At 46.3% G+C, this 25,034-nt stretch overlaps 1 protein-coding gene across 3 annotated transcripts in view; it reads left to right on the plus strand.

The window, feature by feature from the left end:
• The first annotated feature begins 88 nt into the window (after window positions 1–88).
• Window positions 89–25,034, plus strand: part of TXNDC16 (thioredoxin domain containing 16) — a 75,858-nt gene continuing 50,912 nt past the window's right edge. The window contains exons 1-4 of one of the 3 annotated variants that reach the window (XM_077270000.1): window positions 89–221; window positions 4,490–4,674; window positions 5,643–5,725; window positions 6,031–6,092. In XM_077270000.1, coding sequence (XP_077126115.1) covers window positions 4,518–4,674; window positions 5,643–5,725; window positions 6,031–6,092 — 302 coding nt within the window. In that variant the 5' untranslated portion in view covers window positions 89–221; window positions 4,490–4,517. Of the gene's footprint in view, window positions 483–4,489; window positions 4,675–5,642; window positions 5,726–6,030; window positions 6,093–25,034 lie in introns of all 3 variants that reach the window. The other 2 variants (XM_077270007.1, XM_077270017.1) reach the window with 2 other exon arrangements.

The following is a 25,034-nucleotide window of genomic DNA, read 5'->3' on the forward strand; positions in this document are numbered from 1 at the left end:
CGGACCCGCCTCTCAAGAGCATGGACTCTGCTCTTACACGATTGGACGGAGTCAACTCCGCCCAGCAGGAAGAACGGAGATCTCATTAGTTGATTAGGACGTCTGTTACTCCTTTTGTCTGAGCTGTGACCCCGCCCACTTGCGGATGGTGATTGGTCCTGGGTAATCGCTATGACGATGGAAGGGCGGGACTTTGAGGCTCTGCTGCTGTCAGTGAGGTGGTGAGTGATACCCGGCATCCGGTCACAGAGGGACCACAACTCCCAGCATGCCCCGGCGGACTGCAGGACGGTGGTGACTAGCTCCAGGCAGGCGCAAAGACCTGTGACGGGATGACGTCATCGAAAGGGGCGTGGGCTCATCATCCAGCGCAGACCTGATACCAGGAAACAGCGTTGTGCTCAATGTGCTGCGGCTGCAGGAGAGGTTCAGCCTGGGATGTGAGCGCTCCGACCGGGCCTGGCTGCTGCTGCCCGTACTAGGTGCGTGTCAGCACGGGAGGACGAATAGACGTGGGGACATATAGGCAATGGGACATATAGACGTGGGGACATATAGGCAATGGGACATATAGACGTGGGGACATATAGACGAGGGGACATATAGACATGGGGACATATAGAAGAGGGGCTGTGGGGACATATAGACGTGGGGACATATAGAAGAGGGGCTGTGGGGACATATAGACGTGGGGACATATAGACGAGGGGACATATAGACATGGGGACATATAGAAGAGGGGCTGTGGGGACATATAGACGTGGGGACATATCGAAGAGGGGCTGTGGGGACATATAGACGTGGGGACATATCGAAGAGGGGCTGTGGGGACATATAGACGAGGGGACATATAGACATGGGGACATATAGAAGAGGGGCTGTGGGGACATATAGACGTGGGGACATATCGAAGAGGGGCTGTGGGGACATATGGACGAGGGGACATATAGACATGGGGACATATAGAAGAGGGGCTGTGGGGACATATAGACGTGGGGACATATCGAAGAGATGTGACATAGATGAGGGGACATATAGACCTGGGGAAATATAAACGAGGGACTGTAGGGGACATATAGACGAGGGGACATATAGATGTGGGGACATATAGAAGAGGGGCTGTGGGGACATGAGGACATATAAAAGAGGGGCTGTGGGGGACATAGACGAGGGGACATATAGATGTGGGGACATATAGAAGAGGGGCTGTGGGGACATGAGGACATATAAAAGAGGGGCTGTGGGGGACATAGACGAGGGGACATATAGATGTGGGGACATATAGAAGAGGGGCTGTGGGGACATGAGGACATATAAAAGAGGGGCTGTGGGGGACATATAGACGTGACATAAATGAGGGGACATATAGATGTGGGGACATATAGACGTGGGGACACATAGACGTAAGGCCATACAGAAGAGGGGACAGACATGGGGACATATAAAAGAGGGGCATATAGACTAATGGGACATGTAGACATGAGGACATTAGAAGAGGGGCAGTGAGGACATATATATGTGGGGACATATAGACGTGGGGGACATATAGACGTGACATAGATGTGGGGACATATAGACAAGGGGCTGTGGGGACATATAGACGAGGGGACATATAGACATGAGGACATTAGAAGAGGGGCAGTGAGGACATATATATATGTGGGGACATATAGACGTGGGGGGACATATAGACGTGACATAGATGAGGGGACATATAGATGTGGGGACATATAGACTAGGGGCTGTGGGGGACATATAGACGTGGGGACATATAGACGAGGGGCTGTGGGGACATATAGACATGGGGGCATATAGAAGAGGGGCTGTGGGGACATAGACGAGGGGACATATAGAAGATGTGCAGTGGGGATATATAGACGAGGGGGCATATAGACATGGGGGCATATAGAAGAGGGGCTGTGGGGACATAGACGAGGGGACATATAGAAGAGGAGCAGTGGGGACATATAGACGAGGGGGCATTTCAGACGTGGGGGCATATAGAAGAGGGGCTGTGGGAGACATATAGACGTGGGGACATATAGACAATGGGACATATAGACGGTGTACATATAGACGAGGGGCTGTGGGGGCATAGACGGGGAACATAGACATGGGAACATATAGAAGAGGGGCTGTGGGGATATATAGACGAGGGGCTGTGGGGATATATAGGCCATGGAAAGTGGGGGACATATAGACAATGGGACATATAGACAAGGGGACGTAGACGTGGGGACATATAGACGTGACATAGATGGGGGACATATAGACGTGGGGACATATAGACAATGGGACATATAGACGAGGGGCTGTGGGGGCATAGACAAGGGGGCATAGACGGGGAACATATAGACATGGGAACATATAGAAGAGGGGCTGTGGGGATGTATAGACGAGGGGCTGTGGGGGTCTAGACCAGGGGACATAGATGGGGAACATATAGACATGGGAACATATAGAAGTGGGGATGTATAGACGAGGGGCTGTGGGGGTCTAGACAAGGGGACATAGATGGGGAACATATAGACATGGGAACATATAGAAGTGGGGATGTATAGACGAGGGGCTGTGGGGGCCTAGACAAGGGGACATAGACAGGAGAACATATAGACATGGGAACATATAGAAGAGGGGCTGTGGGGATATATAGAAGAGGGGCTGTGGGGACATATAGGCGATGGGACATAGACGTGGGGACATAGACAAGGGGACATATAGATGTGGGGACATATAGAAGAGGGGCTGTGGGAACATATAGACGTGGGGACACATAGGCATGGAACATATAGACGTGGGGCCATATAGAAGAGGGGCTCTGGGGGACATATAGACGTAGGGACTTATAGACATAGGGACATCTAGACTTGGGGACATATAAAAGAGGGGCTGTGGGGACATATAGACGAGGGGACATATAGACGTGGGGACATATAGAAGAGGGGCGGTGGGGACATATAGATGTGGGGACATAAGACATGATGTGGGGACATATAGACGAGGGGACATATAGACATGGGGACATATAAAAGAGGGGCTGTGGGGACATAGAAAATGGGACATATAGACTTGGGGACATATAGAAGAGGAGCTGTGTGGACATATAGACGTGGGGACATATAGAAGAGGGGCCGTTGGTACATATAGATGAGGGCTGTGGGAACATATAGACAATGGGACATAGATGTGGGGACATATAGACAAGGGGACATATAATAATGAAATTATGTATAGTAATGTATGTACACAGTGACTGCACCAGCAGAATAGTGAGTGCAGCTCTGGAGTATAATACAGGATGTAACTCAAGATCAGTAATGTAATGTATGTACACAGTGACTGCACCAGCAGAATAGTGAGCGCAGCTCTGGGGTATAATACAGGAGGTAACTCAGGATCAGTAATGTATGTACACAGTGACTGCACCAGCAGAATAGTGAGTGCAGCTCTGGGGTATAATACAGGATGTAACTCAGGATCAGTAATGTAATGTATGTACACAGTGACTGCAGCAGCAGAATAGTGAGTGCAGCTCTGGGGTATAATACAGGATGTAACTCAGGATCAGTAATGTAATGTATGTACACAGTGACTGCAGCAGCAGAATAGTGAGTGCAGCTCTGGGGTATAATACAGGATGTAACTCAGGATCAGTAATGTAATGTATGTACACAGTGACTGCAGCAGCAGAATAGTGAGTGGGAGTGCAGCTCTGGGGTATAATACAGGATGTAACTCAGGATCAGTAATGTAATGTATGTACACAGTGACTGTACCAGCAGAATAGTGAGTGCAGCTCTGGGTATAATACAGGATGTAACTCAGGATCAGTAATGTAATGTATGTACACAGTGACTGCACCAGCAGAATAGTGAGTGCAGCTCTGGGGTATAATACAGGATGTAACTCAGGATCAGTAATGTAATGTATGTACACAGTGACTGCAGCAGCAGAATAGTGAGTGCAGCTCTGGGGTATAATACAGGATGTAACTCAGGATCAGTAATGTAATGTATGTACACAGTGACTGCACCAGCAGAATAGTGAGTGCAGCTTTGGGGTATAATACGGGATGTAACTCAGGATCAGTAATGTAATGTATGTACACAGTGACTACACCAGCAGAATAGTGAGTGCAGCTCTGGGTATAATACGGGATGTAACTCAGGATCAGTAATGTATGTACACAGTGACTGCACCAGCAGAATAGTGAGTGCAGCTCTGGGGTATAATACGGGATGTAACTCAGGATCAGTAATGTAATGTATGTACACAGTGACTACACCAGCAGAATAGTGAGTGCAGCTCTGGGTATAATACAGGATGTAACTCAGGATCAGTAATGTAATGTATGTACACAGTGACTGCACCAGCAGAATAGTGAGTGCAGCTCTGGGGTATAATACAGGATGTAACTCAGGATCAGTAATGTAATGTATGTACACAGTGACTGCCCCTGGTATTTGACATCTCATCTCTTCTCTTTCAGTTTTCCTCCATGCAGTCTTACATATTAGATGATGACTGTGTCCCGTGGATTCCTTTTGCTGTTCCTCTATATGAGCAGATGTTTGGTGGTTGGAGCTGCCCACGTTCTCCCCGTACTGACCACAGATGACTATTCTGACTTCCTGCAACCAGGGACGACATCTCTCCTGTACTTCAGCAGCGCGGGTGTGTAAATGCTTTGTAGTATTAGGACCCTAAGCTCAGAAAGGGTTGTTTAGACTGGATACAATTGTAGCAGACTCTCAGCTGTGAGAAGTCTTCTGTCTGTACAGGTTTTTCATTGTCTCTTATTAGATAATGAACATCCATTGTTTTGTTCACTTCTGTACCGTCACACAGTGGCATTTTCATCGCTACGACGGTACGATTCGTGACGTTCTAGCGATATAGTTACGATCTCGCAGTGTCTGACACGCAGCAGCGATCAGGGACCCTGCTGAGAATCGTACGTCGTAGCAGATCGTTTGAAACTTTCTTTCGTCGCTGGATCTCCCGCTGTCATCGCTGGATCGTTGTGTGTGACAGCGATCCAGCGATGCGTTCGCTTGTAACCAGGGTAAACATCGGGTTACTAAGCGCAGGGCCGCGCTTAGTAACCCGATGTTTACCGTGGTTACCAGCGTAAAAGTAAAAAAAAAAAAAACGTACATACTCACCATCTGATGTCCGTCAGGTCCCTTGCCGTCTGCTTCCCGCTCTGACTGTCTGCCGGCCGGAAAGTGAGAGCAGATCACAGCGGTGACGTCACCGCTGCGCTCTGCTCTCACTGTACGGCGGCACTCAGTCACAGCGGGAAGCAGACGGCAAGGGACCTGACGGACATCAGATGGTGAGTATGTACTGTTTGTTTTTTTTTACTTTTACGCTGGTAACCAAGGTAAACATCGGGTTACTAAGCGCGGCCCTGCGCTTAGTAACCTGATGTTTACCCTGGTTACCAGCGAACCTCGGCATCGTTGGTCGCTGGAGAGCGGTCTGTGTGACAGCTCCCCAGCGACCACACAACCACTTACCAACGATCACGGCCAGGTCGTATCGCAGGTCGTGATCGTTGGTAAATCGTATTACACTTCTAGTAGCCGCGTCGGCCCTGGGGCTTTATGTCAGTGTTTTTATGATCCGTTTTGCTGCAGGTCTTTCCGGTAATGTCATATTCCTGGAGGAGTTACAGAAGTCGTCCCCCGTCTTGCAGGATTACGGGATCTCCGTAGCCAAGGTATAGAAATCTCTATTACAGCAGATAATGCCGTCAATATTCAGTGAAGAACTACAACTCTCAGCATCCCCCGACTATGCTGTGGATGGAAGGTCTGGTAGTAGTCATTGGGTGGAGGGAATTTTTGTTGGGGTTTCCTAGAGACTCTGACTTTTATGTGTGACTAAAGTGGCGGATAACTAGTACAATAGATGGATTTCATACTTACTGTCCCTTTAACGTGGTAAGACTGAGGCATTGGGATTGGTGTTGGGTGCATCGAGATGATCCCTGAGAGACTCCAGCATTGATGTGTTGTGTCCTAGGTCATCTGTGGCGAGGAAGCGGCGCTGCGGTTCTGTGCGGAGGATAACGCCTATTTATTCAGGTGAGAACAGAACTGGGGTCTCGTTATATGAGGTCGGGGTCACACAGTGCAGCAAACACTCAGGACGGAGACATTTCTGGATGTAGACAATGATGTTCACGTTCACCGACAGCAAGTTTAGCAAAAAGTTTTGTATAACGTTGTGGAACTTTTCACTGTACAGTAATTCGAGGGGTTTTCTGGGGTTCAGCGCTCGGGCGGGAGAGGGCCAAGCAGCAGTCGGTATAGGAAACCTTACCTGTTCTGATATGACTTTTCTGGGCCTCAGCGCTCCGTGTGATTGGATATTGCCACAAATCCTGACACTGGGCCATGTGCACACAGGTCTGCTCTCACAGGTCTGCGCTCTGTCTCCTCTAGCATGCTGTCACATGTAAATATTTGTGGTCACACACTGGGAAGCTTCAGAACATTGAGAGAACCAGGAACAGTTGCTTCTCGGTACGTGGCCGCAAGTGTATAAAGCGCATGTGACTGCTGGAGCAGGAGACAGAGCGCAGTCCTGACTGTGTGCACACAACCCACTGTCTGGATTCAGCAATCTGCAGTCACATGGAGCGCTGAAGCCCAGAAACGTCATAGAAAACCAGACATCAGTCTCTTATACGGAGCCCAGAAGCGGATCTGGCTGGTGAGCCTATTTTTTGTTTCTTCCTCTTACTTTACCAACTCTCCTTTCTCACTTATTTCTCCCTTCTTTCCACCTATGCTCCTTCTCTTTGTCCATTCCTTCAATATGTCGTCTCATTCCTTCTTTGTTTACTTTCCCTTTTTCTTCCCTCCCTTTTCTTCACTACTCTACATTCTCTCCCACCACCTGTCCTTTCTTTCTCTCTCGCTTCATTATTCTTTACTTCTTTCATTCCTTTGTTCCTATATTGCTCTCTTATTTCATTTCTTCCTTTTTCCTATCTGTCTATCTAGAAAAAATGTTTGAGAAGGTTTCATTTTACCCAAAACGTCGCCACGCCACATGGGCTAAATAAAGTCCTTCTGCTTTGGTAACTATGGTAGTGCTGCCTACCTTTTCTCATTTTTACATACTCTGACAAAATCTAGATATTTTGTTTGGAAGGCGTTTGTACCCTCCTTGCATTTGTTAATGTGCTAAATCTATCTATCTATCTATCTATCTATCTATCTATCTATCTATCTATCTATCTATCTATCTATCTATCTATCTATCTATCTATCGTAGTGCAGCGGGGTTGGTGCAGTGTGACAGATAGGCAGGGACCACAGAAAGTTCAACATAAACGGTGTCTTTATTTTCAGAACTCACACATAGGAGTGATGTCCTCCGGATCGTAGACAGGTTTCCACAAACACAGTCAAGAACTCAAAACCCGTTGCCGTGGACAATGGCCCCGCTGTGCCTTTTGGGTGCGTCAACCACCTTCACGTTCCAGGCTCTGTGTTAGCTCCACACAGACGTGGGTGCACTAAGCCTCCTGCTCTGCAGCTTGCAAACTCCAACACTGACACACCCAAGGCCAAACTGACAGATTTAAATGGAATTGTGGCTATAGAGCCACTTCCAAAACCCGGAGTGGAGAGAGGGATACGCCCACTACCAAACCTGCAAATCCTTCTAAAAATAAAAGCCCCTAACGGGTTTTCCTAATAATCTGACTGAGTCACTACTTGGACCCAATCCACTCTTTCTTTTATTTTGGCTTGTGACTCACAGGCATCCTGCTGTGAATGCAAGGCACTCCAGTGGGTTTAATAGGACTTTGTCTGCATCTTGGGGGACACATATCGACCCTCACATATCCCCCCCCTCCCCCTCTGTTCAGACTTATGGGGTTGAACTTTTGTAGATAAGCCCCGATGTCACCTGAAAGATAAGAAAAACAGGTTAGATTATACTCACCCAGGGGCGGTCCCGCTGCGGTCCGGGTCTGATGGGCGTCACGGTCCGGGGCCTCCCATCTTCATATGATCACGTCCTCTTCTTGTCTTCCTGCCGCGGCTCTTGCGCAGGCGTACTTTGTCTGCCCTGTTGAGGGCAGAGCAAAGTACTGCAGTGCGCAGGCGTCAGGCCTCTCTGACCTTTCCCGGCACCTGCGCACTGCAGTACTTTGCTCTGCCCTCAACAGGGCAGACAAAGTACGCCTGCGCAAGAGCCGCAGCGTGAAGACAAGAAGAGGACGTCATCGTAAGAAGATGGGAGGTGCCGGACCGCGAGGCCCATCGGACCGGACCGCAGCGGGACCGCCCCTGGGTGAGTATAATATAATATGTTTTTCCAGGTCACCACCTGACAGCACACTGGAGGACGTCCTTCTTATCCATGATGGGACAGGAAACACGAGAGGTTAAAAGGACCCTCCCCCTACCACCCTTCAGTGTTTTTCCTGTCCCATTATGGATAGGAATGGCGAGAGGAGCTACCGTTCTGTGCGGGGGGATTGTGGATCGGGGGGCTTTGCCTCACCCTTCCCTCCATGAGGCACCCGCTGGCCGACACCCGCCCGAGGGTCCCTCTGCCTACCAGTGTAGCGCTGCTCCTGGTATGAGGATTGCTTCCCCCTGCCGGGGGCTCTCGATCCTTCCGTCACGCCCCCTGGTGCATGCGATCCTGCCGGTTGCCTCTGCGGACGTCGGCGTCTCCATGCGGCCGGCATGAGGAAGCAAATCGTCGCTGCACCATCCTCTCTTTCCGGCCGCGTCACTTCCGGTTTGCGGCTGAGGGGGGCGGGCGGCGTCTCCGAAACAGGAAGCGGTAGTGAGCGCAGGAGCGCTGTACAGATGAACAGACGAGCAGAAATATAAGGTATGTGCAGTAAGCGATCTCCGGTGCATCATGGAGGACGCAGCTAGAGAAGGGCAGGAGTCCACGGCGCTAGTAAGTAGACCAGGGGACCGGTATTATGGACATTTAAAAAAAAAAAAAATGGGGCATTATCCTGGAGTTTTGTTATTTTTCTATAGGCGGCCTCATTACCAGAAAAACCGTTAAAGAAGCTGGGCAAAAGCAAAAAATGTCCTATTTGCGCAGCCAAACTGAAAGATACCTGGCAGAAACCCCTATGTGAAGCGTGCACCTGCAGAATCATAGGAGAGGAGCAGGCTTCTCTTATGTCAAATATGAGAGCCATGATAAGAGAGGAGGTCCAGGCTTCTGTATCAGGTCTGGCACTACCTCAAGCCTCACCTTCAGAGAGACCGAGCAAAAGGCAGAGGGTCGATTACTCTTCAGGAGATTCGTTATCTGCTGTATCGGATATAGAGGAGGAAGAGGAGAGCAGAGACCCCCCACAGAGAGGGAGAAAATACTTATTCTCTGCGGCAGACACAGGAGAACTGTTGGAGGCTGTGCGGCATGCTATGCAGATTGAGGATCCACAACCATCTTGTTCAGTTCAGGACGAAATGTTTGGTGGCCTGCGCTCACAGACTGCAAAAGTGTTTCCAGTAAATTCCCATATCAGATCCATGATTTTGGATGAATGGGAGGAGGCGGAGAAGAGATTGACTATCCCTAAAGATTTCCGACTCCGCTTGCCGTTTGACCCGGATGAAGTTAAGCCCGTATGACGTACTATACCGTCGAGGTGGGGTGGGCCTTAATTCCCGGTGACGGGATAGTACGTCATACGCGATCGGCCGCGCTCACGGGGGGAGCGCGGCCGATCGCGGCCGGGTGTCGGCTGCATATCGCAGCTGACATCCGGCACTATGTGCCAGGAGCGGTCACGGACCGCCCCCGGCACATTAACCCCCGGCACACCGCGATCAAACATGATCGCGGTGTACCGGCGGTACAGGGAAGCATCGTGCAGGGAGGGGGCTCCCTGCGTGCTTCCCTGAGACGATCGGTACAAGGTGATGTACTCACCTCGTACCGAACGTCTTCTCCCTGCAGGCCCCGGATCCAAAATGGCCGAGGGGCTGTATCCGGGTCCTGCAGGGAGCACTTCCGGGTCGGAGCAGGCTGCAGATGAAAGCTGCAGCCTGCTCCGATGAAAGTATGATCGCGGATCTGATAGAGTGCTGTGCACACTATCAGATCTGCGATCTGTGATGTCCCCCCCTGGGACAAAGTAAAAAAGTAAAAAAAAATAAATAATAATAAAAAAAAAAATATTATTCCCATAAATACATTTCTTTATCTAAAAAAAACAAACAAAAACAATAAAAGTACACATATTTAGTATCGCCGCGTCCGTAACGACCCAACCTATAAAACTGGCCCACTAGTTAACCCCTTCAGTAAACACCGTAAGAAAAAAAAAAAAAAACGAGGCAAAAAACAACGCTTTATTACCATACCGCCGAACAAAAAGTGGAATAACACGCGATCAAAAAGACGGATATAAATAACCATGTTACCGCTGAAAACGTCATCTTGTCCCGCAAAAAACGAGCCGCCATACAGCATCATCAGCAAAAAAATAAAAAAGTTATAGTCCTCAGAATAAAGCGATGCCAAAATAATTATTTTTTCTATAAAATAGTTTTTATCGTATAAAAGCGTCAAAACATAAAAAAATGATATAAATGAGGTATCGCTGTAATCGTACTGACCCGACGAATAAAACTGCTTTATCAATTTTACCAAGCGCAGAACGGTATAAACGCCTCTCCCAAAAGAAATTCATGAATAGCTGGTTTTTGGTTATTCTGCCTCACAAAAATCGGAATAAAAAGTGATAAAAAATGGTCACGTGTCCGAAAATGTTACCAATAAAAACGTCAACTCGTCCCGCAAAAAACAAGACCTCACATGACTCTGTGGACCAAAATGTGGAAAAATTATAGGTCTCAAAATGTGGAGACGCAAAAACTTTTTTGCTATAAAAAGCGTCTTTTAGGGTATGTGCACACATTCAGGATTTCTTGCAGAAATTTCCTGAAGAAAACCGGAAATTTTCTGCAAGAAATCCGCATTTTTTTTTTTGCGTTTTTTTTCCGTTTTTTTCGCGTTTTTTTAGCATTCTGCAAGCGTAATTAGCTTGCAGAATGCTAAAGTTTTCCAAGCGATCTGTAGCATCGCTTGGAAAACTGACTGACAAGTTGGTCACACTTGTCAAACATACTGTTTGACAAGTGTGACCAACTTTTTACTATAGATGCAGCTTATGCAGCATCTATAGTAAAAGATAGAATGTTTAAAAATAATAAAAAAAATAAAAAAATGCTTATACTCACCCAGACATCTCATCAGCGGCGTCCGTTCGTCTTCCTATAGCTGGTCTGTGCGCACAGGGCCTTCCGTGACGTCACGGTCACGTGAGCGGTCACATGACCGCTCACGACCAATCACAGGACAGTGACGTCATCGGCAAGGTCCTTCGCCGCACATCAGCTACAGGAACCGAACGGCAGCGTGCAGCGGTGAGGCGGGAACACTGCGCGGGACATCGAGGGTGAGTATAGGACTATTTTTTATTTTATTTCTTATTTTTTGACCACTTATATGGTGCCCAGTCCGTGGAGGAGAGTCTCCTCTCCTCCACCCTGGGTACCAACCGCACATAATCTGCTTACTTCCCGCATCGTGGGCACAGCCCCGTGCGGGAAGTAAGCAGATCAGTGGACTCCCAGGTGTGCGGAATCCCTGCAATTCCGCATTTTTAATGAACATGTTGCTTTTTTTTCCGCTATGCGATTTTTTCGCGGAAAAAATCGCAACATTTGCACAAAAAATGCGGAATACCTTGTAAATAATAGGAGGCATATGTTAGCGTTTTTTTCGCGTTTTTATCACGTTTTTATAGCGAAAAAACGCGAAAAAAACGCTAAAAATCCTGAACGTGTGCACATGGCCTTAGTCTGGTTTCACACTTGCGTTTTTATCTGCATGCGTTTTTTAAAAAACCGCATGTGTGAAAAAATGCATGTAAACGCGGTAAAACGCATGCGTTTTTATAGAAAAACACAAGAAAACAAGAAAAAAACAAAAAACCCTAACCCTACCCCTAACCCTACCCCTAACCTGAAATACGTGGCACTGAAATACGTGGCACTGAAATATACGTTTATATACGTATATACGTATATAAGTGCCACGATATTTCAGTGGCCACGTATTTAAGTGCCACGTATTTAAGTGCCACGTATTTAAGTGCCACGTATTTAAGTGCCACGTATTTAAGTGCCACGTATTTAAGTGCCACGTATTTACGTGCCACGTATTTACGTGCCACGTATTTACGTGCCACGTATTTTTCAGTGCCTGAAATATCGTGGCACTGAAATATCGTGGCACTGAAATATCGTGGCACTGAAATATCGTGGCACTGAAGTATTTACGTGCCACGTATTTTTCAGTGCCTGAAATACGTGGCACTGAAATACGTGGCACTGAAATACGTGGCACTGAAATATCGTGGCACTTAAATACGTGGCACTTAAATACGTGGCACTTAAATACGTGGCACTTAAATACGTGGCTCTTAAATACGTGGCACTTATATACGTGGCACTTATATACGTGGCACTTATATACGTGGCACTTATGACTGTCAGAAAATGTTCAGTAAACGGTTAGGGGTGAGGTTAGGGGTAGGGTTTCAGGTAGAATTGGGGAGTTTCCACTGTTCAGGCACATCAGGGGCTCTCCAAACGCGACATGGCGTCCAATCTCAATTCCAGCCAATTCTGCGTTGAAAAAGTAAAACAGTGCTCCTTCCCTTCCGAGCTCTCCCGTGCGTCCAAAAAGGGGTTTACCCCAACATATGGGGTATCAGCGTACTAGGGACAAATTGAACAACAACTTCTGGGGTCCAAGTTCTCTTGTTATCCTTGGGAAAATAAAAATTTGGGGGGCTAAAAATCATTTTTGTGGGAAAAAAAATATGTTTTATTTTCACGGCTCTGCGTTGTAAACTGTAGTGAAACACTTGGGGGTTCAAAGTTCTCACAACACATCTAGATAAGTTCCTTGGGAGGTCTAGTTTCCAATATGGGGTCACTTGTGGGGGGTTTGTACTGTTTGGGTACATCAGGGGCTCTGCAAATGCAACGTGACGCCTGCAGACCAATCCATTTAAGTCTGCATTCCAAATGGCGCTCCTTCCCTTCCGAGCTCTGTCATGCGCCCAAACAGTGGTTCCCCCCCACATAGGGGGTATCAGCGTACTCAGGACAAATTGGACAACAACTTTTAGGGTCCAATTTATCCTGATACCCTTGTGAAAATACAAAACTGGGGGCTAAATTTCATTTTTGTGAAAAAAAAATAAAAAAATGTTTTCACGGCTCTGCGTTATAAACTGTAGTGAAACACTTGGGGGTTCAAAGCTCTCAAAACACATCTAGATAAGTTCCTTAGGGGGTCTACTTTCCAAAATGGTGTCACTTGTGGGGGGGTTTAATGTTTAGGCACATCAGGGGCTCTCCAAACGCAACATGGCATCCCATCTTAATTCCAGTCAATTTTGCATTGAAAAGTAAAATAGCGCTTCTTCCCTTCTGAGCTCTGCTATGCGCCCAAACAATGGTTTACACCCACATATGGGGTATCGTCGTACTCAGGACAAATTGCACAACAACTTTTGTGGTCTAATTTCTTCTCTTACCCTTGGGGAAATAAAAAAATGGGGGTGAAAAGATCATTTTTGTGAAAAAATATGATTTTTTATTTTTACGGCTCTGCATTATAAACTTCTGTGAAGCACTTGTTGGGTCAAAGTGCTCAACACACATCTAGATAAGTTCCTTAAGGGGTCTACTTTCCAAAATGGTGTCACTTGTGGGGGGGTTTCAATGTTTAGGCACATTAGGGGCTCTCCAAACGCAACATGGCGTCCCATCTCAATTCCAGTCAATTTTGCATTGAAAAGTCAAATGGCGCTCCTTCCCTTCTGAGCTCTGCCCTGCGCCCAAACAATGGTTTACACCCACATATGGGGTATCAGTGTACTCAGGACAAATTGCACAACAATTTTTGGGGTCCAATTTCTTCTCTTACCCTTGGGAAAATAAAAAATTGGGGGTGAAAAGATCATTTTTGTGAAAAAATATGATTTTTTATTTTTACGGCTCTGCATTATAAACTTCTGTAAAGCACTTGTTGGGTCAAAGTGCTCACCACACATCTAGATAAGTTCCTTAGGGGGTCTACTTTCCAAAATGGTGTCACTTGTGGGGGGTTTCAATGTTTAGGCACATCAGGGGCTCTCCAAATGCAACATGGCGTCCCATCTCAATTCCAGTCAATTTTGCATTGAAAAGTCAAATGGCGCTCCTTTCCTTCCGAGCTCTGCCATGCGCCCAAACAGTGGATTACCCCCACATATGGGGTATCAGCATACTCAGGACAAATTGTACAACAAATTTTGGGGTCTATTTTCTCCTGTTACCCTTGGTAAAATAAAACAAATTGGATCTGAAATAAATTTTGTGTGAAAAAAAGTTATATGTTCATTTTTATTTAAACATTCCAAAAATTCCTGTGAAACACCTGAAGGGTTAATAAACTTCTTGAAAGTGGTTTTGAGTACCTTGAGGGGTGCAGTTTTTAGAATGGTGTCACACTTGGGTATTTTCTATCATATAGACCCCTCAAAATGACTTCAAATGAGATGTGGTCCCTAAAAAAAAATGGTGTTGTAAAAATGAGAAATTGCTGGTCAACTTTTAACCCTTATAACGCCGTCACAAAAAAAAATTTTGGTTCCAAAATTGTGCTGATGTAAAGTAGACATGTGGGAAATGTTACTTATTAAGTATTTTGCGTGACATATGTCTGTGATTTAAGGGCATAAAAATTCAAAGTTGGAAAATTGCGAAATTTTCAAAATTTTCGCCAAATATTCGTTTTTTTCACAAATAAACGCAACTTATATCGAATAAATTTTACCACTATCATGAAGTACAATATGTCACGAGAAAACAGTGTCAGAATCGCCAAGATCCGTTGAAGCGTTCCAGAGTTATAACCTCATAAAGGGACAGTGGTCAGAATTGTAAAAATTGGCCCGGTCATTAACGTGCAAACCACCCTCGGGGCTTAAGGGGTTAAAGAATGGGTCGATATACCTAAAATAGACATTCCATTGGCTAAAGTGTCCAGAAGAACCTCAATCCCTTTTGAGGACTCTTCCAATCTAAAAGAGCCCATGGACAGAAAGGCAGATGGACTTTTAAAAAGGACCTGGGAGAGTTCTTCGGCGGTTATCGGAGCTAATATCGCAGCAACATCAGTGGCTCGCTCCATGGACCTGTGGCTAAATGATCTTCAGGATCAATTAATAGCCAAAACTCCTAGAGATACTATCATGAAATCTCTGCCTCTGTTAAAATTGGCAACCGCCTTTTTGGCAGACGCGTCCGCGGAGACGGTTAGGTTCGCGGCTAGAGGTCAATCTCTCTCTAATGCAGCCCGAAGAGCTATCTGGCTCAAAAACTGGTCGGGTGATATGCACTCCAAAAATAAATTGTGTTCCATACCCTTCTCTGGGGGCAGGGTCTTCGGACCGGTCCTCGACGATATATTAGAGAAAGCCTCAGACGTAAAAAAGGGGTTCCCCGAAGAAGAGCCTAAAAAATTCCAGCCCTTTCGGAGACCCCGCTATAATCAGAAACAGGATTACAGGGGTAAAGGGAAGCAAGGTAGATGGAGCTACCAGAAAGGGGGAGACAGTAGACCCAAAACCAAAGACTCGAGTTACTCAGGTCCGAGGTCTAGCTACCATAGGAAATGACGCCATCAGAGTAGGGGGTCGTCTAGCCGGATTCCTAGAAGGTTGGAGGGGAATAACAACGAGTCCTTGGGTGTTACAGGTGGTGTCCCAGGGGTACAAAATCGAATTTTCCTCCCTTCCGCCCGAAAGATTTCTGGTGTCCAGCACACATCTAAAATCATCATCCCCCATGTGGTCGGATATACAGGACCTCCTAAAAATGGCGGCAATTGTTCCGGTCCCCTCCCAAGAAGAGTACAGAGGTCATTACTCGAATCTCTTCTCAATAACAAAACCATCGGGAGAGTCGAGAACGATAATAAATCTGAAGCACCTAAACAACTGGGTGGTATACAAAAGATTCAAAATGGAGTCAATTCGGTCTACCATTCCTCTGTTGGGAAGGGGTATGGTGATGTGCACTCTAGATCTAAAGAGTGCATATTACCATGTTCCCATTTGCCTAAACCACCAAAAATTCCTGCGGTTTGCGGTAAACATGGAAGGGAAGATCTTTCACTTTCAATTCCGCTGTCTCCCCTTCGGCCTGGCGTCGGCTCCCAGGGTTTTTACAAAACTTATAGTAGAGGTAGTCGCATATCTGAGAAATCGGGATGTGATGGTAATCCCTTATCTAGACGACTTTTTGATAGCGGCAGAGTCAGTAAACCAGCTCAGGGTCAACTGTCAGTTCCTCATCTCCACACTAGAGAGTCTCGGTTGGATTATAAATTGGAAGAAATCGGATCTAATACCGAAATCCAGAATAAAATTCCTAGGAGTCATGCTCGACTCAGAAACAAGAATGTCCTACCTTCCGGAAGACAGGCTAAAGGGTATAATAAAAAAGGTCCATCATTTCTCCCGAGGCCGAAATACGATCAGAGACGGGATGAGAATACTGGGATTGATGACGGCCTGCATCCCTTGCGTGAGATGGAGCCAGTTTAATTCCCGACAGCTTCAGCAGGGAGTTCTGAGGAGCTGGAACAGGAGGCAAAATTCTCTAAATCAAAGACTGAATCTTTCTTTTCAGATCAAGAGGTCTCTGGTGTGGTGGACTCTCTCCAAAAATCTCCGGGTAGGAGTGTCATGGCTTCAAACCCCAAGTGTGTCAGTCACGACAGACGCAAGTCAGGAAGGTTGGGGAGGTCATGTCCTAGGAAGATATTTCCAAGGTCGTTGGGGAAGAAAGGACAGCAAGAAGTCATCAAACCACAGAGAGTTGCATGCGGTTTGGAAGGTCCTAACGGCGGCACAACATTTGCTGAAGAACAAGCATGTAAAAATCTTCTCGGACAATACGACGACTGTAGCCTTCCTTCGACATCAGGGGGGCCCAAGACATCTGGCATTACAAGATCTGGCGGAACAGATCTTCAAGTGGGCAGAGAAGTCGGTGCGGTCAATCTCGGCTGTACATCTGGAGGGATCCAAGAACCAGTTGGCAGATTTCCTGAGCAGGAAAAGTGTATCCCCTACAGAGTGGGAACTGAACAGCGAAGTATTCAGGGATCTTTGTCATCGTTGGGGGAAGCCGACTGTGGATCTATTTGCTACAAAGCAAAACGCAAAAGTCGAAACCTTTTACTCCCTAAACCCCTGGGAAAGTCCAGCTGCGATCGATGCCCTGTCACAACCCTGGAGCAACGGTCTTCTCTATGCGTTTCCGCCTCTAGCATTGATTCCAAGGACACTCAGGAAAATTTGCGAGGACAAGGCCAAAGTCATCCTCATAGCTCCTCACTGGCCGAAACGAAGTTGGTTTCCATTGTTAAAAAAATTGTCAGTGGAAGAGCCTCTCCTGTTACCAGTAAGAGAGGATCTTCTTCTACAAGGTCCAGTTCTACACCAGAACCCAGGAGCACTTCAGTTGGCAGCATGGATCCTGAACGGAAGATCTTGAGAGCAAAAGGTCTTTCAGATGACGTCATTTCTACCCTTCAAGCCAGCAGAAAGCCGGTGACATCTGCAATCTACACAAAAATATGGAAAACATTTTGTGGATTCTGTGGGGAGATGACAGTTGATACTGACCATCCAGATATCCCGAAAATTCTTGATTTCTTGCAGTCAGGATTTCAAAAAGGTCTTAGACCAAGTACATTAAGAGTCCAGATAGCGGCCCTAAGTACATTCTTTGATTTTTCTCTATCTACCCACCCCTGGATTAGTAGATTCTCTAGAGCAGTCCAGAGGCTAAGGCCATTCATTAGGAAATCAGTCCCGCCGTGGGATCTTAATCTGGTCCTGAATTTTCTGTGTGATCAGTCCTGGGATATAACTGGAGACATAGATATTAACAAACTCTCTCTTAAAATCGCGTTTTTAGTTGCGATCACATCGGCAAAAAGATTGGGGGAACTACAGGCTCTTTCGGTACAGAACCCGTATTTACAGATCTTTGATGATAAAATAGTACTAAGGCTAGATCCGGCCTTTCTCCCTAAGGTCGTCTCCAATACTAATATGAATCAGGAGATTGTTTTACCGTCATTTTGCCAATTCCCTAAAAACCAAAAAGAAAGATTTTTTCATAACCTTGATGTAAGAGAGTCAGTACTCAGTTACCTTGATCTATCTAGACCCTGGAGACAGGACAATAACTTGTTCGTTCAGTTCAGGGGTTCAAATAAGGGGAAAAAAACGTCTAAAGCGACTATCGCACGGTGGATAAAATCTACAATTGATTTAGCCTACAAAGCTAAAGGTTTGAATTCCCCAGTTAATCTTAAAGCCCACTCATCTAGGGCCATGGCCACATCATGGGCGGAGAAAGGGGGGGCTACGGCAGACCAGATCTGTAGAGCTGCATCATGGTCTAATCTTAGTACCTTTTCTAAACACTATAAGTTAGATGTAGTTTCGCCTCAGTTGGCCTTTGGTAGAAAGGTACTTCAAGCAGTGGTCCCACCCTAAATACCATTCTCCTTTGGTATTTCTCCAGTGTGCTGTCAGGTGGTGACCTGGAAAACAGTAATTAGACTTACTGGTAATTGTATTTCCAGGAATCCATCCTGACAGCACTGTTAGTTCCCTCCCTATTGTTTGATCTTTATACTTATGTGATGTAACATTTGTATGATTGATTATTTTGTTGTAATAAAACTTGTTTTTGCATCCATCCAGATGTGTTACTTTGGAAAAACACTGAAGGGTGGTAGGGGGAGGGTCCTTTTAACCTCTCGTGTTTCCTGTCCCATCATGGATAAGAAGGACGTCCTCCAGTGTGCTGTCAGGATGGATTCCTGGAAATACAATTACCAGTAAGTCTAATTACTGTTTTCTCATCTTTCAGGATACATCGGGGGCTTATCTATAGTATTACAGATTGCTGTAGATAAGCCCCTGATGCCGGTGGCCTTAGTTTATAGGACATTTTTGGCGTGACAGATTCCCTTTAATGTCCAGGCACTCCTCCACTTCGCTTTAATTCTTCTTGGCTGGGGTGAGTTTCCTACTCAGGTAGGTGACCGGATGTTCTTCTCCGTTCACCTCCTGCGAAAGGACCGCTCCTATGTCTTTTTGGCTCCCCAAGTGCCCTCGCAGCATGTGGGTATGAGCCATTTTGAGCACCGCACAGTAGGATTGGGGCAGTTGTTCTACCATCTTGTCCTGGATTTTATCAACCCTGTATAGTAACTCTTGGTTGATTGCCATGCGTGGGAACACCGACTCTGCACCCGGTTGCTGAGCCATCCCATTTACCTCGATTATCTTTTCCCATACCCGGGTCAGTGCGGGATCCTGTAGCGGGGCTGTCCCAAAAGTTCCCTGCGGCATTTCCAGCTCGGGGATTGTCGGGATCTCCTTGACCTCTCCTGCCATCACCTCTAGGGGAAACCTATTGGGTTCACACTCTTTCCCTATCGGTGTGACCCTTACAGCAGGAATCCCTGTGTTGGGATCTTCGGGCTCTGCACCCAGAACAATATTTGTCTGGGGATGGTTAATTTTAGTTTTCCACAGAGACTAGAAGAGGGGCAAATCCCTTCCAAGGACAGCCCTGTAAAAAAGGGTCTTAACTACCCCCACCACATGTGTAATCTCCCTGCATGGAGTAAGAAATGAAACCTCTTCTTTCAAATACTCGCGGAGTTCACCATGAATGCACACAACACCCACTTTCTTTCCAGTGGGTCCTAAGCCCGTGATTAATGACCCATGCACAAGTGTCACTAGCCTCCCTGAGTCCAGGAGGGCCTCGGTCTGGTGTCCGTTGACACGCACCTGGCACAGATGTGGTAGACCCGCAGGGACGAAAGAATCCGCGGTGAAGACAGCCTGGGCATACATCAACACACGCCGAGTAAACCCGCAGTCCATGAGTTCAGCTGTCATGGGGCAGTTGGTAGCTACATGTCCTGGCTCTTGGCACCGCCAACACCTAACAGCTGCAAAACGACTTGACCCTGGGACCAGTTTAGGGGAAACAGGTCTCTTGTCACTCTCACTTCGGGGTACCCCCTCAGTACGGGCTCGGTCTGGATTGGCCCCAGCAGACGATCGTGGACCTTTCCCAGGCTCCTGGGCTTGCAGGGCCCGACGTTATAACCGCAATGGAGCAGAGTCCTGTATAAAGTCCTGAGTGGCCGTATACCACTCAGTTAGACTGACCACATGGTCTAGTGTGCCGGGATCCCTTGGCCCACCCAACGCTGACTAGTGGCTGGCAGAGTTCTTAGAAGCTGATCAACCACCACCCTCTCTACCATCTGGAAAGGGGTTAAGGTCTCAAGCTGAAGCCATTTTTTTTTACCAGCTGCAGCATGTCATATGCCTGAGACCTGGCAGGGTGATACTCCGCAAAGGACCGCTGGAACACCTGCTGGGCCCATACATACATATTAAGATCTCGCAGAGCTGCAATCTGCTGTAGAATGAGATCATTAGTCTTCTGCTGCTGCTGATACAACAGCTGATGATTATGATTGTGCTGTTGTTGCAGTTGCTGCTGCTCCTGCTGTTGTCGCTGAGTGAGGACCAACTGCTTCAATAGCTCCTCCATTTTGTCGGCAGGTTTGGGCTGCAGCGCGGCAGACCTAATAAACGACATGCAGAGGGCTTTGAGTGTGCCTCAGTTCACACTGCCCGCATTCTCCAACCATATGTAGTGCAGCGGGGTTGGTACAATGCCACAGGCAGGGACCACAAAAAGTTCAACATAAATGGAATCTTTATTTTTCAGAACTCACACGTAGGAGTGATATCCTCCAGATCGCATCCGGGTTTCCACAAACACAGTACAGAACTCAAAACCCGTTGCCGTTGACAATAGCAATCGCCGTGCCTTTTGAGTGCGTCAGCCGCCAGGAAGTCCCTGGCTTTGTATTAGCTCCACACAGGCCTGGGTGCACTGAGCCTCCTGCTCTGTAGCTTGCAAACTCAAACACTGACCCACCCAAGGCAAAATCTGACAGTTTTAAATGAAATTGTGGCCATAGAGCCACTTCCAAAACCTGGAGTGGAGAGAGGGATTTGCCCAACTACCAAACCTGCAAATCCCTCTAAAAATAAAAGCCCTTAATGGGTTTTCCTAAAAATCTGACTCAGTCACTACTTGGACCCAATTCACTCTTTCTTTGTAACTCACAGGTGTCCTGCTGTGAACCCAAGGTGCTCCATCGGGTTTAATGGGACTCCGTCCGCATCCTGGGGGCACATATCGACCCTCACATATGATCCCCTCACTGCCTCACACTATCTATCTAGCTAGCTATCTATCTATCCAATCCTATCTTTCCTTTTTCAGTTATTTCTTACCTTTTTTTGTTTCCGTTCCCTTCCTTCCTTCCACCACTTCCTTCCTTCCTTCTTTCCTTTCCATCCATCCCTTCCTTTCTTTCCATCCTTCCTTTCTTTCCATCCTTCCTTTCTTTCTATCCTTCCTTTCTTTCCATCCTTCCTTTCTTTCTATCCTTCCTTTCTTTCTATCCTTCCTTCCTTTCCATCCTTCCTTCATTTCCATCCTTCCTTCCTTCATTTCCATCCTTCCTTCCTTCTTTTCCATCCTTCCTTCCTTCTTTTCCATCCTTACTTCCTTTCCATCCTTCCTTCCTTCCTTTCAATCCTTCCTTTCCTTCCTTTCATTCTTCTTTCCTTTCCTTTTCATCCTTCTTTTCCATCCTTCCTTCCTTTTCATTATTCCTTTCATCCTTCCATCCTTCCTTCCTTCCTTCCTTCCTTCCTTCTTTTCCATCCTTCCTTCCTTCCTTTCCATCCTTCCTTCTTTTCTATCCTTCCTTCTTTTCCATCCTTCCTTCCTTCTTTTCCATCCATCCTTCCATTCTTCCTTCCTTCCTTTCCATCCTTCCTTCCTTCCCATCCTTCCTTCCTTTCCATCCCATCTTTCCTTCCTTTCCAATCTTCCTTCCTTTCCAATCTTCCTTCCTTTCCATCCTTCCTCCCCTTCCTTCCTTCCTATCCATTCTTCCTCCCCTTCCTTCCTTCCTTTCATTCTTCCTTCCTTTCCTTTTCATCCTTCCTTTCCTTTCCATCCTTCATTCCTTCTTTTCCATCCTTCCTTTTCATTATTCCTTTCATCCTTCCTTCCTTCTTTTCCATCCTTCCTTCCTTCTTTTCCATCCTTCCTTCCTTCTTTTCCATCCTTCCTTCCTTCTTTTCTATCCTTCCTTCCTTCTTTTCCATCCTTCCTTCTTTTCCATCCATCCTTCCATTCTTCCTTCCTTCCCTTCCATCCTTCCTTCCCATCCTTCCTTCCTTTCCATCCCATCTTTCCTTCCTTTCCAATCTTCCTTCCTTTCCATCCTTCCTCCCCTTCCTTCCTTCCTATCCATTCTTCCTCCCCTTCCTTCCTTCCTTCCTTTCATTCTTCCTTCCTTTCCTTTTCATCCTTCCTTTCCATCCTTCATTCCTTCTTTTCCATCCTTCCTTCCTTTTCATTATTCCTTTCATCCTTCCTTCCTTTCCATCCTTCCTTCCTTTTCATTATTCCTTTCATCCTTCCTTCCTTTCCATCCTTCCTTCCTTCCTTCTTTTCCATCCTTCCTTCCTTTCCATCCTTCCTTCCTTCTTTTCTATCCTTCCTTCTTTTCCATCCTTCCTTCCTTCTTTTCCATCCATCCTTCCATTCTTCCTTCCTTCCTTTCCATCCTTCCTTCCTTCCTTCCCATCCTTCCTTCCTTTCCATCCCATCTTTCCTTCCTTTCCAATCTTCCTTCCTTTCCATCCTTCCTCCCCTTCCTTCCTTCCTATCCATTCTTCCTCCCCTTCCTTCCTTCCTTCCTTTCATTCTTCCTTCCTTCCTTTCCTTTTCATCCTTCCTTTCCTTTCCATCCTTCATTCCTTCTTTTCCTTCCTTCCTTTCCATTCTTCCTTCTTTCATTTCCATCCATCCTTCCTTCCTTCATTTCCATCCTTCCTTCCTTCCTTTCCATCCTTCCTTTCCTTTCCTTTCCATCCTTTTTTATTTTCCATCCTTTTTTTCTTTTCCATCCTTTTTTCTTTTCCATCCTTTTTTCTTTTCCATCCTTTTTTCTTTTCCATCCTTTTTTCTTTTCCATCCTTTTTTCTTTTCCATCCTTTTTTCTTTTCCATCCTTCCTTCCTTTCCATCCATCCTTCTGTCCTTCCTTCCGTCTTTCCTTCCTTCCTTTCCATCCTTCCTTCCTTCCTTTCCATCCTTCCTTCCTTTCTGTCATTTGCATTCTTCCTTTCCATCCTTCCTCCCTTCTTTTCCATCCTTCTTCCTTCCTTCATCCCCTTCCTTTCCACCCTTCCTTTCTTTCCACCTTTCCTTTCTTCCTTTCCACCCTTCCTTCCTTCCTTTACATCCTTCCATCCTTTCCATCCTTCTTTCTTTTCCATCCTTCCTTCCTTTTCATCCTTTCTTCCTTTCCATCCTTCCTTTCCATCTTTCCTTCCTTCTTTTCCATCCTTCCTTTCATTCTTCCTTTTCATCCTTCCTTCCTTTTCATCCTTCCTTTCCATCCTTCCCTTCCTTTCCATCCTTCCTTTCCTTTCCATCCTTCCTTTCCTTTCCATCCTTCCTTTCCTTTCCATCCTTCATTCCTTCTTTTCCTTCCTTCCTTTCCATTCTTCCTTCTTTCGTTTCCATCCATCCATCCTTCCTTCATTTCCATCCATCCTTCCTTTCCTTCCTTTCATTCTTCCTTCCTTTCCTTTTCATCCTTCCTTTCCTTTCTATCCTTCATTCCTTCTTTTCCATCCTTCCTTCCTTTTCATTATTCCTTTCATCCTTCCTTCCTTTCCATCCTTCCTTCCTTCTTTTCCATCCTTCCTTCCTTCTTTTCCATCCATCCATCCATCCATCCATCCATCCATCCTTCCTTCTTTTCCATCCATCCTTCCTTCTTTTCCATCCATCCTTCCTTCCTTTCTTTCCATCCTTCCTTGCCTTCCATCCATCCTTCTTTCCTTTCCATCCTTTCTTCCTTTCCATCCTTCCTCCCTTCTTTTCCATCCTTCCTCCCTTCTTTTCCATCCTTCCTCCCTTCTTTTCCATCCATCCTTCTTTTCCATCCTTCATTCCTTCTTTTCCATCCTTCCTTCCTTTCTTTCTTTCCATCCTTCCTTCCTTTCCATCCTTCCTTCCTTTCCATCCTTCCTTCTTTTCCATCCTTCCTCCCTTCTTTTCCATCCTTCCTCCCTTCTTTTCCTTCCATCCTTCTTTTCCATCCTTCATTCCTTCTTTTCCATTCTTCCTTTCTTTCCATTCTTCCTTCCTTTCCTTCCTTTCCATCCTTCCATGCCTTCCATCCATCCTTTCCTTCCTTTACATCTTTCCTTCCTTTACATTCTTCCTTTCTTCCTTTCCATCCTTCTTTCTTTTCCATCCTTCCTTCCTTTCCATCCTTTCTTCCTTTCCATCCTTCTTTCTTTTCCTTCCTTCCTTTCCATCCTTCCTTCCTTTCCATGCTTCCTTTCCATCTTTCCTTCCTTTCCATCCTTTCTTCCTTTTCATCCTTTCCATCCTTTCCTTCCTTCCCATCTTTCCTTTCTTTCCATTCTTCCTTCCTTTCCATCTTTCCTTCCCTTCCTTTCCATCTTTCCTTCCCTTCCTTCCTTCCTTCCTTCCTTCCTTCCTTCCCATCCTACCTTTCTTCCTTTCCATCCTTCTTTCCTTCCTTTCCATCCTTCTTTCCTTCCTTTCCATCCTTCTTTCCTTCCTTTCCATCCTTCTTTCCTTCCTTTCCATCCTTCTTTCCTTCCTTTCCATCCTTCCTTCCTTCCTTTTTATCTGTTCCATCATTCCTTACTTCCTTTCCATCCTTCCCTTCCTTTCCTTCCTTTCCACCCTCCCTTCCTTCCTTTCCATCATTCCTTCC

The sequence above is a fragment of the Ranitomeya variabilis genome, chromosome 1 (assembly GCF_051348905.1).
Source record: "Ranitomeya variabilis isolate aRanVar5 chromosome 1, aRanVar5.hap1, whole genome shotgun sequence".
NCBI classification, from domain to species: Eukaryota; Metazoa; Chordata; class Amphibia; order Anura; family Dendrobatidae; genus Ranitomeya; species Ranitomeya variabilis.